Source organism: Triturus cristatus, chromosome 1_2 (genome assembly GCF_964204655.1).
Source record: "Triturus cristatus chromosome 1_2, aTriCri1.1, whole genome shotgun sequence".
In the NCBI taxonomy this organism is placed as follows: domain Eukaryota; kingdom Metazoa; phylum Chordata; class Amphibia; order Caudata; family Salamandridae; genus Triturus; species Triturus cristatus.
The window spans coordinates 504,900,683-504,915,001 of NC_140580.1; the positions used below are offsets into that span (position 1 = coordinate 504,900,683).

Sequence of the window (14,319 nt, forward strand, 5' to 3'; positions counted from 1 at the left end):
TTCACGCATTGATTCGGCCAGGACTCCTTGGTTGTCACTGGAAAGGCCTAGGTCCTTCAGTGACATTTTCTTCGAAGTCAGTGACATTGCGTAGTGGACTCCCTTGGCTTTCGGCGTGTTCTGAGAGTTTTCGGTTGGAAACCGCACAGGCCTAACAGTCCTTGTGGTGTTTGGGCAGGCAGAGGTTGCACACGTTGTGTGGGTCACGCTGGGCGAACTTGGTGGCACTCGGGGCAGAACTTGAAGGGAGTATTTTCCATGGCCCCTACCTCGCCCTTTTTTGACGCTTGTCTTCTTGTGGTCTCGTCCTTCTGTCCCCTCTCCGGTATTGATGTCAATAGACTGAGTTTTATTGAAAGCTTGTCCTTTTCTTTATTTTTAGATATTTTTCCAGAAAAATATTTGAGCTTCCAGTCTTGCTTCCAGTACCCAACAGCAGAAAAAAAGAATCCGAAGATAGCCATCACGTACAATGACCAACAGAGCACCGTCTGACATCACACAGGGGACGACCTGGCATCAAACGGTGGTCGACGACGCCCAAATCAGAAAAAAAACTAAACAGACTATTCCCGACCCAACCACAAGATGGCGGAATGATGCACATGTGAATCCAGATAAGGATTCACGCAGCAGAACTACAAGCTGACAAAGCACAGGCCTAAAGTATTAACTGCAAAAAAACGTGCCTCATTCATTGTGGTACCCTTGCTTTAGCTTCAGGTGTTTAAAGCTAAGGCGCAAGTACCCCCAATGTAAAACGTTAAACTAAAAAATGCGGGCATGTTTGGTGCCTTAAATAATAAAAGAAAGGCGCGCGCGCCATTATTTCTGCCAAGGCGTGCTGTGCTGCCTCCATTAAAAAGTGTTGCGGGAGAGCGTCTCCTGCCTGCAACAGCTGCTAGGGAAAAAAACATAAGAAAATAGTGGTCTGAGGCTGTAATTAAAACCTACGAAGTAACACAGGGTGTCCGCATGTGAGGTTACTAGAAGAGAATAGGCGGATCTAAGGAGGGACTACTAAGCCTATTAACTAATTAAAAATCACCATTTACAAATGAAAGTGACAAAGCCAATTAAAAAGATGGCGCAAAGGGGGCTGAGCTTCATGCCCATATCCTGAATATATCAAGGCTTGAAGAGACCGCGCATGCGCTGCCCAGGCGAGCCCTAAAAAGGGGTGGAGAGAGATTTATGCCGTTTGCTACAACATCTTGAAATTACACACACTTTATGCTGGCCCTTTTTGACTTCATAATGTAGAACTCAGCCATTGGAGCCTATGTATATAGGCTGCATAATCTGTCTTAAGTGTCTCTGTAGGCATTCCTGAAGAGAGACATACAGAGGCAGAGAAATACAGATATTACATAAGCACACACACATGACCTGGGGTCCATGCACATGAGCGGGACTATTCAGTGCTACGTCTATAAATGGAATTCCCTAAGAAAGCAGGGAAGGTTACGTTCAAATGCTCATGGAGCATACAGTGGATTACTACAATAGTGCACTATCCAGATGAAGGTAAAGAATTGAGAGGGTGGAATTCAAGGGTTTACTAATTTCGATGCAGGACATCAAGTGCAGGGGTATTTTTAATTTGGGCTCCCAGTTATATATTTGTCATTTCCGTCGGTATTTACCCATATTTATTTTTGCTAATCTTACCTGTATTTATCCATATCCATTTTAGGTTTTGTGAATAAATAAAGCTGAAATGTGTATGTTTCTGCATTTAACCAGTTATTGCGCACTTGTGCCTAAACGCCTGGCAGGTTTAAATGATATATACACTCTAAGATGGTAAAAGTATGCACTTGTAAGAAAATACCTAAATTGTAGAATCAAAGGTGTGCAAATCGACTGCTGTTTAAGGCTCTTTACTAAAATCCTTTTATTTATTTTTTAAATTCCCTTGCCGGTTAATCTGCACAGCTATTCAGCAGGCAGTCATGAATGACAGCATTTAGAATCACTCAAAACCCCAATTTTCATTTTTATCCACATTTAAAAATAAATGGACAGGAAAATAAACTATCTTCTGTGCATCTGCAAACATCAGTAAAAACGGAAAACAGTGCGCCTTATTTATAATCAGGTGGCTTCATTACTTTATGTGGTAGTCTGGAGAATTCAAACACTACATGCAGTTTATCAATCTAAAAATTTTGTATACTAGCTGCCACCGTTTAGAAATGTAATCAAATACATTTAAAGGGAATTAATTTCCCTTAACTCAAAACACAGGAGGGCAATGTAGTGATTTTCACGGACGACTGCAAAGTGAAAGGGGTGATATAGGTAATCGGTGAGACGGTGACAAACTAGGAACTCGCATAGTCCATCTAAGCACCTGCTCAGATGAATCATAGAACAACTCACATGAGAGGTTGTACAACTTAAAGATACTCCTCTGCAGCATTTGCCCAGAATATGCACATAAAGCTTTATCCCCTCAGAGCCAAATATTATACATTGAAGAGCAGGAGAGAGGTTTGTCTTGAGCATACATTAAAGAACAAACTACATCTGCTAAACTGGTTGGGGTTTATTACCGGGTCAAATGAAGTCTGGCTGAACCCAGAAAACAGTCAAAATAATGAGTCTGAAATAGGGTAAAGCTTCACTGTGAAATAATACTAGAGTAAACACTAAAACCAACAGTAAAAAAAACATTTGAAAAATTAAAGAAGCTTGAGGTATTAACTGGACAGAGTGGCTTTTTTACGTTGACTAATTTTTAATTACTGAGCAAAAACCAACAGGCAGTGTGAAAAATACACTACATAAAGGAAAAATAAATTTGCTGCATCAGCAATAACATGGCGACCTGTGTAAATGTATAACTCTTCCATAACTGGCAACCACTTTTAACAGTTCAAAGTAATTTTTAAACTGCTTATGTGCCAACCCACCAATTTCACCATGACCCCAATTTATCAGTTTTGAATAATTTCCACATGAAAAAACACCGATTTAAAAATTAAGTTATAGGGGAGAAGAAAAAAACAAACATTGTTGGTTATGCTTTCCGTAACTAGAAGGTACCAAAAGGATACTTTTCCACAAGTCAACTAGCAACACAAATATATACACAATGTACAATCCTTAAGTTTAGTTAAAAAAAAAAATATTTTGGTACAAATATTGAACAGGGCCGCAGCCCCATTTCAATGGCAGCCACACACACACACACATTTGTCACAAAGGATAACACCATCACCAACTGGTTACTTCCATACAGATATTGTAAAATCGCGGCTGTACATTTTGTAAAAGACGTGAAGAAATGCATCGTTAGTTCCACCACCGTCTCAAAATTAAGGACTTCTAAAATTAAGATTTGAGCCACTAGCCCAGGTAGCCTTTTAAAATATGGGTGGTCTAAACTGTAACCCGCTTTAAAATAAATAAGGACGACCCTTGGAAATGAACACATACAAGCAGGAGCATAGAATATTTCGCATAACTGTAGAATACATTTTGATTGAAAGTTACATTGAGTCAAGGAACCGGACAGCACCATTTCAGAATGAAGTTTCAACTTGCTCAAAAATCTGAGAAATAGACCCTTGTTAAAACTCAAAATGTCCCTTTCGGATAGGAACGTCATGTTTTGTCACCATTGTTAAAGTTGGTGATCGCTCCAATTAGCAATAAAAATGCTTGCAAGTGTTCCCAATTTACTTTTAGCTTAAAAAGAAAGGAAAAAATGTCACAGAACAAATCATAATTTACAAAATTTAATGACTGGCATCTACTTAAATTTTTTGCATACAAGCAGCAAATTTGTTAAAATAATGCTGGCTTTCACGTCCTACCTAAAACACTATTAGAATAAAATTAAAACAATGGAAAATATTTACACTTTTGCAATTGAAGCATATGACCCAAGTGGGGAAAAAAGCTTAAGAGTGATAGGCCCGTGTCCCTTCCATACCTCAGACTGTCTAGGAATAGAATCAGACAAATTGCAAGTCTGCCTTCAATAAGTGCACATATTAATTTACAGAAAAGGCAAACAGGAGTCTATTTTCTTGTTCTTGCTCTGGTTCTCTTCATTTCAACATCAGGGGTAACTTTTCTTTCATTGGACGGCCGTCGCTTCTCTTTTCTCAGTCCTCTTGTTTTTAATAATGTATCACCAACTTCTGGAAAAAAATGAATGAAACAAAGATCAATGCATTACGTTAAAGGTGAGCGCTGATTCACATTGCATCATTAAACTGACACAGCAAGTTTTATATAGTCATACAGATTACTTTATTCATTACTTTATTCAGTGCAAGGCAGGTCTGAGGTGAAAAGAATTTCCACAGAACAGCTATGTAAGAGGTTTCTTATCGCCCATCTCTAGCGTTTCCCCCTCGACCTATTTATTGAAGAGCAGCTAATTACCGTCTCACCTAGGACTGCCCCCATTACCAAAATCTAGTGGTCTCAAACCTCTTACTTTACCATGGGTTTTTAGTATGCCAGTAACTATTTCTCTTCAGTTCATCCATTTAAATAAAGAAGAAAAAACTTGGCACGATTGAAGTCATTTTAAGCGACAGTTCACGCTGAACAAAGACTCATGCTGTGCATACTCCCATCATCTGAAGGTTGGGTCCAAAAGTAAGAGTGGGAACATTTTACTCTAGGTAGGAAACGATTACAGTGAATTGGTTTCTTTTGCAGCACGAAGTGGTTTAGATGCACAGGCTTTGCACAGATTGCACAGGGGTATTACTGCTTCTGAAGGGGGGCTGGGGGAAGTGAGTGGAGGATGAGATTGGCCCACAGCTACTTCCTTTTATGTGGCAGTCAAGTGTTCTGGAGACTATGCAGCTGCCCTGTACATGACCTCTACCAAGATGTTTGCCATGAATACCAGTGTAAACTCTTATTTGATGGGCACAAGGAGACTAGAAGTAAGAGCAAACTCACTCCACTAAGTTCTATTGTTTGTACTATTCACTTGCTGCTCCTAAGGCCAGCAGCGAATGTCCCATGAAAAACTGAATACATTTTACGGATTTTTTGACTCTCCTGTATATAGTACATCAACAGATAACCAGATACCATTGTCTACAGATCGGTCTGGCTCTTGCACCATGAGTACTAGTAATTTACTCTCCAGAGAAACAATATGGGACTAAGGCAGTCTTTAATGTTATAAATGTGAGGGACGACTCATGCATTGGATCACATGGTTCCTTCATGCAGCCCTCTGCACCCATATTACCAGTTTCAAGTTCTTGTAGTGCTGAAGAATGTTTTGATGCCTTCCACAAATAGTCTGAATCTTGTTAACTACCTTATGTGGGCTACCTTTGAATAAACTGCAGCTGAGAAACACTTTAATGCTGCAGAAGGCAATAAAATCCAATAGTTGGTTGAGGGGTCTTACTATAAGTCTCATGGGATATGTTGATAGAAATTATTCTTATGGCACCACTGCAGGTAGTTCTTCCATTTCACAGCACTTCATCCTCAATGGTCCACCTGACTTTCTAATGATATTGAGCGCTTTCTCAGGCAGCTGTACATGACTGCATAACGAATAGTTTACCAGTCGGTGTAGTTTTGCAGCTTGAATATCTTTCTGGATTCACTATGCTGTGCATTATTCCGCGATCTGGTGGTTGGGTCCGGATTCGTAGTCTCTTTTGTCTTTTTTTTCTTCTTTGTAGCCCAGGTGGGCGTCGACGTCCCACCATTTGGTGTACTTCGTGACGTCGGCGTGCTTCCTGCGGAAAGTCCCACCTTTGGGGCGCCATCTTCGGGTTCTTTTTTCCCCTTTCGCTCTTTTTTTTTTTTAACCCTAGGCGTTCTAGTAATTTCCCTTGGATATATCCTTTCAGTATTTTCTTGTTCTTTCATTCTTTGTCCTTCCACCTTTCTCCTGCCTAGTCTTCCTGGCGTAGGTGGGTGGGTTCGCTAGTGAATGCAGAAAGATCTTCAAGCTGCAAAACTACACTGACAGGTAAGAAACTATTCGTTTTGCAGCCTGAATCTTTCTGGATTCACTATGCTGTGCATAGATTTTGTAGCGGTTTGTTATCTTTGTGGCGGCTGGGTGGAAGATGAGCGTTGGCCGTTGAATATATGTTGAAGCACCTTCTGTCCTACTTGTGCTTCCTTGTTCATCTGTATATCCATGCAGTAGTGCTTAGTGAACGTGTGCACTGAAGCCCATGTTGCCGCCAGGCATATGTCTTGAATGGGTGTGTTTGCCAGAAAGGCAATTGTTGCTCCCTTCCTTGTGGAGTGGGCCCGTGGCCCCTCCGATAGCTCTTGCCCTGCCTGTTTGGCAGAATTGTATCGTTAGTGCGATCCATCGTGCGATGGTTCTTTGTCACTGGTCTACCCAGGAAGCTCGTTGCGAAGGACACAAAAAACTGCTTGGTTTTCCTGTGCTCCTTGGTTCTCTCGATGTAGTGCATCACCGCCCTTCTAGCGTCTAGAGTGTGCAGTGCCCTTTCTGCGCTTGTTGCTGGGTTCTGAAAGAAACTTGGTATTTGAATTGTCTGGTTCATATGGAATGCCGACACCACCTTTTGCATGAAGTGTGGGTCAGTTCTCATTACGACTCTGTCCTTGTGTATTTGGATGTACGGTTCTTGCAGCGTTAGCGCTTGTAGTTCGCTTACTCTACGTAGTGATGTTATTGCCACCAGAAAGGCTGTTTTCATTGTCCGCATTTGTAGCGAGGCCTTGTGGATGGGCTCAAAGGGTGCCTTCATAAGTTCCGTAAGGACTAAGTTGAGGTTCCATGCCGGTGGTGGCATACTCTTGGGTGGCGCTATTCTTTTTGCCCCTTCCAGGAATCTCTTTACTACTCGTGACGTAAAGAAACTTCCTCCCGTCTCACCTCGTGTGTAAGCTACGATCGCCGCTAGGTGGACCCTAACTGAGGATGAGCATAGTTTAGCCTTTAGTAGGTGTGTGAGGTATCTAAGCACAGTTGATTCCCTTGTCAATTTATTTTGCAGTTTATTTTTGCTGCACCACATTGTGAACCTTTTCCATTTCTCCCCATAGCATTTCCGTGTTGTTGGTCTCCTTGCCTCCCACAGCACTCGCATAGTGCTTTGAGGTAATTTAAGGTGTGCGAACTCTAGGTCTTCAGGGCCAAGCCGCCAGTCCGAGGCTCTCTGGCTCTGGGTGTAGAACCTCTCCGTTCTGCATGGAGAGCAAGTCCTTTCTTTTTGCGAATTTGTGTTGAGGACCCTGTGCCATTTCCACTATTTGTGAGTACCATGTCTGTCTTGCCCACTGTGGTGCCACTAGGATCAGGGTCATATTGCTGGTCTTGCACTTGTTGAGTACCCTGTGTATCAGTGGTATTGGTGGAAAAGCATAGGCAAATGTCCTTGACCAACTTATCCATAGGGCATTCCCCTGGGATTGTTTTTCTGGTTGTCTGGATGCGAAGTTTCGGCATTTTGCATTCTGGTGTGTTGCAAACCGGTATATTGTCGGTGTACCCCACCTTTTGAATACCTTTGCGTTTCCTGTCCATTGAGCTCCCACTCGTGGGATGCCGAGGTCTGCCTGCTGAGCCAGTCTGCTTCCACATTGTCCTTCCCTGGTAGGTGTATGGCCAATCTCCAAATCTCCAGTGCCAGAGTGGAAAGGGGAAACGCTTGTGTTCCTCCCTGCTTGTTGATGTAGAACATTGTTGTAGTATTGTCAGTCTGTATCAACACTTTTTGGTTGTATAGCTGCCTCTGGAAGGCCTTCAGGGCTAGCAGTACGGTCTTCAATTCCAGGTAGTTGATGTGTCTGACAGCATCTGCTGGAGTCCACAGACCCCTCACTCAGAGCTTCTTATGTGTGCTCTCCATCCTATCTGGGATGAGTCTGTGGTGATGGTCACAGTTGGGCGTGGGGATGGGCACAGATGGGCTTGGTGGTGTCAAGGGCTTTCCTATAGTTATGTTCTCCCTGTTCCACCATGCCATCTCCTCTTGCACTGCGTGCGTAACCACCACTAGATCCTCCCAACTTCCGCTTGCCTGTGACCATTGCTGTTGCAGCAATTACTGGAATGGTCTCATGTGAAGGCGTACATTGGGGACTAGGTGAATGCACGACACCATCATCCCCATGATCTTGCTCGCTGTTCTCACTGTCAGAGCTTGCCTCTTCTGGTAGAGGCGCGTCTCCTTCAGTAGGGCTATTGTTCTCTTGTTGCTAGGCATCACCAATCTGTCTATGGTGTTGATCTGTGCCCCCAGGAATATCTTCACCTGCTCTGGTTTCATTGATGATTTCCCCCAGTGTATTGAGAACCCCAGGTTCGTTAGTGTCCTTGTGACCCGCTGTGCGTGTTCCTCGCATTTTTTGCGTGAACTTGCTTTTATTAGCCAGTCGTCGAGGTAAGGATACACATGAATCCCTTCCCTCCGCAGGTACACTGCTACTGCTGCAAGGCATTTTGTGAAAACCCTTGGTGCGGACTTCAGCCCGAATACCAGGGTTCTGAATTGGTAGTGATCTTTGTTGATTGTGGACCTTAACCGTTTTTTGTGCTGCCTGTTCATTGGGATGTGCAGGTAGGCGTCTTTGAGATCCACTGTGGACATGAAGTCTCCGTCTCCCATCTGTGGGAGTAGTTCTTGTAGAGATGTCATTTTGATTTTTTGCGTCCTTACGTACTTGTTTAGGAACCGTAGATCCAGGATGGGTCTTAGAGTGTCTCGTCCACCTTTGGTACCAGGAAGTAGTTTGAGTACACTCCTTTGTTCCTCTCCTTGAATGGTACTGGTTCTACGGCCTCCTTTTGGAGTAGCTGTAGTGCCTCCTCTGCGAGTTGTGCTAACTCCAGTTCCGAGTGTTCCCTTCTCTTTGGTTTTCTCTTTGGAGGGCTCCTTTCCAACTCTATGCAGTATCCGTACTGTATGATGTTGAGTATCCATTTGTCTGTAGTTATTCTTTGCCATTCCTGAAGGAAAAGCCTCAGTCTTCCGCCTACTGGTGTTGCATGCTCGCAGGCGTTTGGTTCATGTACCCCCCTCCTTTTGTTCTTTGTGCTCCACCCTCGGAGGTATCTTGTGGGTGAGCAGTCTTCTCCATGCGAAGTCACTTTGAGGTGGGTTGGTCTCCCCCTCTTTGTCCTCGTCCGTTCCCCCTACTGCGAAAGGACTGGCCTCGAGGCGGGTACTGACAGTTTTGTTTCTGCTGCCCCTGTTGGCCATGGCTCTCGCTTTGCTGGCCTTGTTGGAAAGTTTGGTGTGACGTTCCCGGCTGGTTACTTCCCTTCCGTAAGGTCTCCGAGTCGGGGTACCTCTTCGCATCCCCCTGAATTGCAGGGCCCCCATGGACCTTGCTGTTTCATTCTCTTTGAGTTGGGTGAGTTTCTCATTTACTGGTGCCCCGAACAGTGTTTCTCCGTTGAAAGGGGTGTTCAGTATATCATTTTGGACCTCTTGTTTGAATCCTGAAATTCTGAGCCAGGCCTGCCTCCTTTCAGTGATTCCTATCGCCATCAGTCTGCTTGACGTCTCTGCCCCATCCAATGCGGTCTTAAGGCATGAGTTTGCTATATTCTTCCCCCCTTCCGCTAGATGGGAAGCCCTTTGTTGGTATTGTTCGGGGAGATTCTTGATTAGGTCCCCCATCTCGTCCCAATGTTGGTACTGGTGCCTGTTCAGTAGCGCATTAGAGTTCGCCATGCGCCAGTGCATTGCAGCGTTTCTCTCTATTTTCCTTCCAGTGAGGTCCATCCTTCTGCTCTCCTTGTCAGGAGGTGGCCCCGAGGTCGCCGGGACATTGGCCCTTTTTCTGGCTGTGGATGCAATAATGAAGTCAGCAGTGACAGATCCCTTGATATATGGAGGGCCCTGTGAGGAGTGTTTGTATTTCTTTTCTGGGCGTGATGGAACGGCATGTTGCTGGGTCCTTGAACGCCTCTTTCCCTTGGTTCATGACACTCTGGAGCATGGGGAGGAACTGGCTCCTAGTTTGGATGGGTAGCAGTGTTTAGAGTAGAAAATCTGCTTTCGGTTTTTCCTCCTCTAGTTTCAGGCCAAAAGCTGCTGCCGCGCTTTTGACGACCATGTTGTACGCCCCAATATCATCTGGCGGCGAAGGCCTCGAAGGATAGGTCTCCACGGGCTCTTCTGGATTTTCGGCGTCGAGGTCCTGCCATTCCAGCTCTTGCGTCGTCGACTGTGCTGAGCCGTAGATGGACTGCTCCTCCTCCTCCTCCTGTTCTCCCTCATAGTGGAGGATCTTCTTCCCCTTCTTCAGGAGCTTTCGACTGCTCTTCGGCGTCGAACTCTTCCTGCTCCTTGACTTCGACGAGAACAGTCGCCGGTTTCGTTGGGATTGCTAATCTCTTCATCTTCTCGTCGAACTCCTTCTGCCTCTGAAGGATGCTCTCCATCTCGAGCCTTCTCTTTTTCTTCTCCATTTCAGAGGCATGTTCAGCGTAGAGCGCTGGTCTTTGACGGAGCTTGCGTCGACGCGGCCTTGTCCTTCGTAGTCGAACGCCCATCCTCGTGGGCCTGTTTCGACGAACCTCTTTTTTTGGCGGTCTTCGGCACCTGGGAGTCCTTCTCGAAGGATCCACTGTGCCTTTCGTCCTTGGATCCATTAGAGGTCGTCGAAATTTTCAGCGCCAGTGTTCCTTTCGAGGACTTAGACTCTGGTTTTCGAGGGTCAGTGTCTGGTTTTCGGGGCCCTTTCGGGGGTTTTGTGCTCGACGTCTCTCCTACCTTGTCAGACGTTTTTGTATCTGTCTCTGCGACCATGAAGTCATCAGGTCCCTCGGCGATGTTGTCTTAGTCGGTGGAGAGGCCCAGGTCGTACAGAGATGGGGCCTTACCCTTGCCTTCCATGTTGTAGTTAGCTCTCCTCGGCGTGAAGGCGGAACAGGCGTTGCAGTCCTTGCTCTCGTGGTCAATAGGCAGGCAAAGGTTGCAGACCGGATGTTGGTCATTCTGCGAGTATTTGTGGTGGCAGTTACGGCAGAATTTAAAAGGTGTTTTGTCCATTCCTGCGCTCAGAGTTCCTGAGTGCGCATTCTCCGTTGGACGTCGAAGATTCAGGTTCTCTTCCTTCTTAGTCGTCCCGGCTCTATGTTCTTCCTCTCTGTAGTCTTTGCTTTATTTTTCTTCAATGAAACTCGTGCTCTTCTTTTTTCGTTCAAACTCTGGAGCTTCTCGTTGACGATCCAGACCCAATAGCAGAAAAAAGAATCTGAAGATGGCGCCCCAAAGGTGGGACTTCTGCAGGAAGCACGCAGACGTCACGAGAAGTACACCAAATGGTGGGACGTAGACGCCCACCTGGGCTACAAAAAAACCAAAAAGACAAAAGAAAGACTACGAATCCGGAACCAACCACCAGATTGCGGAATAATGCACAGCATAGTGAATCCAGAAAGATTCACGCTGCAAAACCCTATTTCAATAGCCAAGCTACAAGTTGTTTTCTCCTGGGTGTGGTTGACACTTTACTCATGTATTGTGATAATGTGCTTGTGTAATTGCATCTTCATGAATGTGATTTCTGTACTAAATATTCCAGGAGTATTATTATTGTAACTCTATCCTGGAATATTTTGATTTTGGGGAAAGTGAATTTTTTTTTTTTTTTTTTTAAAGTCACCAGATAATCAGATGGAGATCCATTCTGAATTTGGAGGTGCCCCCCAAAAAGCTCAAAAACAGTTATTATACTGGCCACTCACTTGCCAGGAAGTTGGTCATTGAATCCTCACGGGTCTTGAATTTACAGGATAGTTAATGATCAGATACATTTGAATACCACTAGGAATGATGTAGGAGGGTATACAGAACTTTTCCATTAAGTCATAAAACTCAATTTCAACATCATGGAAATGCAGGTGCTCATGGAAGTACAGCAACTCATGCAAAGAAAGCAAAACCAAACTGGTAACAATGACTTATGTAGTACATTGCCAAACAAAGGTATGAAGTCTCAAACCATCTGGAGCGGAGCAGGTCAAATGCTTGACAACTGGGCAGTTACCAACATATCGGTCGAAGTAATTAGATGCCCATAGATGCTCCCCATCCCAATGTTATTAACAGAAGCTCCACCAGGACATGCAAAAGTGATCAGGTGGTAGGGGTATACCCAAACTGGCATTTGCTCCACAGAGTATCAGATTTAACAGATTAAATTAGGGGACCAGCATAAAAGCGAACACACATAGGCCAGGAAAGAATGTGCACAATACAAAAAGGAACCGCATAATGGGGCCATATTAGTTCACCGAATTACTTTGTATAGCAGTACACTGATCACCTTGAATTTACAACCAAGCCCTGGTTAGAACTGGAACAGATACAGGTCCCGGGGAGGTGGGTGGACGTGTGGGAATCTGCAGCTCTACATGCCAAGAACAGATGCATACTAGTAAGTAGCATTTTCCGTTTGAGGCATATGAGCTGCAGATCACACACTTAGCATAGACTGTACAGCAGTGTCTCCCCTAGCGGTGGCCACCTGTATCGGTTGCAGTAGTTTGAAAGAGTTTTCAGAACAGCTTGGCCTACAGAAGCTTGTTGCTTGGCTTGCACGTCAACACAATAGTGTTTAGTGAAGGTATGTGTGGTAGACCATGTCGCTGAATTACAAATTTCTTCTAGGAGAATGTTCCCTAAGAAAGCCATGGAAGCCCCTAGATTGTGTGTGGAATGCGCTCTAGGGGGAACTGTTAATGTGTGTTTAGCCTTTTGGTAGCATATTTGGATACATTTAACAATCCACCGTGCAATCCCAAGTTTGGAGATAGGGTTATCTTTATGAGGTGGGTTATCTTTATGAGGTGGGGAGAAAGCTACAAACAATTGTTTTGTCTTGCGAAAGGATTTAGTTCGGTCAATGTAATAAAAGTAGGGCTCTTCTGAGTAGAGCGTGTGGAGAGCTTTCTGCTATGGAGTCTGGGTTTTAAAAAAACCAGAGTAGCTCCACTGATTGGTTAAGATGAAATGCAGAGCTGACTTTAGGAGGGAATTTTGGATTCGTTCGGAGAACCACTTTGTTACGATGTATTTGTAAGAAGGGTTCTTGTATGGTTAAAGCCTGGTTCTCACTCACCCTTCTGAGAGAAGTGATTGCAATAAGGAAAGCTACTTTCCATGTGAGGAACTGAAGTTCACATTTGTGTAGAGGTTCAAACGAGGGTCCCATGAGCCTAGTAAGTACAATGTTGAGATTCCATACCGGAGAGGATGGTAATCTGGGAGGAATGATCCTTTTAAGGCCCTCCATAAAGGCTTTAATTGCTGTGACCCTAAAAAGTGACAAGTATTGTCTGTTTTGTAAGTAAGCAGCAAGTGCTGCCAGATGTAGGCGAATGGATGAGTATGCTAAATAACATCTTTGCAAGTGTAGTAAGTAGCAAATTATGTTTTGGATGGACGCATCCAGTGGATCGATATGATTGTTACTGCAGTAAATGGCAAATCTCTTCCATTTTGCTGCATCGCAAGCTCTGGTGGTAGGGCGCCTGGCTTTTTTTAATGATGTTCATACAGTCCAGTGGAAGGTTAAGGTAACCGAATTCTAGGACTTCAGGAGCCAGATCGCCAGATTCATTTGAGTTGGATTGGGGTGCCTTATCTCTCCATGGTTCTGCGTTAGTAGTGATGGGGAGAGGTGTAGTTTTTGGTGTGGGACTAGTGAGAGTTTCAACAGTGTTGTGAACCACGGTTGGCATGCCCATGTGAGAGCCACTAGGATCATTTTTAGAGATTGTCGGAGCCTGCGTACCACTAGTGGAATCAGTGGGAGTGGTGGAAAAGCATATGCAAATCTGCCTGACCAGTTCATCCATATCGCATTGCCCTTTGAGAGCGGGTGTGGAAACCTGGCAGCGAAGGTTGGGCATTTTCCGTTTGTGTGTGGCAAACGGATCTATGTGTGGTTGGCCACACATTTGGAAAAATGGTAGAAGAACTTGCGGATGTAGTTCCCATTCGTGAATCTGTTGTGTCTGTAGACTTAACATATCTGCAATCTGATTGTGAACTCCTGGAAGGTGTTCTGCAAGCAGGTGTATGTTTTGTGGGATGGCCCACCTCCAAATGTTCTGTGCTAGCTGAGACAGCTGTAGAGAATGTGTGCCACCTTGTTTCCGTAAGTAATACATGGCCGTCATGTTGTCCGTCCGGATTAGGACAGCCTTGTTCTGTACATGAACTTGGAATGATTTCAAAGCTAGGAATATTGCTATGGAGCACTTTTTGTTGAGTGGTCCATTTGTCTTGAGTTGTGTGATTGAGGTGTGCTCCCCATCCTGTGAGTGATGCGTCTGTTAGTACCATCGGTGGAACAGGCTCGAGGAATGGCCGC

At 44.6% G+C, this 14,319-nt stretch overlaps 1 protein-coding gene across 6 annotated transcripts in view; it reads right to left on the bottom strand.

Moving 5' to 3' along the window:
* Positions 1 to 2,723: 2,723 nt before the first annotated feature.
* Positions 2,724 to 14,319, bottom strand: part of MKI67 (marker of proliferation Ki-67) — a 132,124-nt gene continuing 120,528 nt past the window's right edge. For all 6 annotated transcript variants that reach the window (XM_085606222.1, XM_085606223.1, XM_085606220.1 and 3 more), the window contains one exon: positions 2,724 to 4,154. In XM_085606222.1, coding sequence (XP_085462348.1) covers positions 4,033 to 4,154 — 122 coding nt within the window. In that variant the 3' untranslated portion in view covers positions 2,724 to 4,032. The remainder of the gene's footprint in view (positions 4,155 to 14,319) is intronic.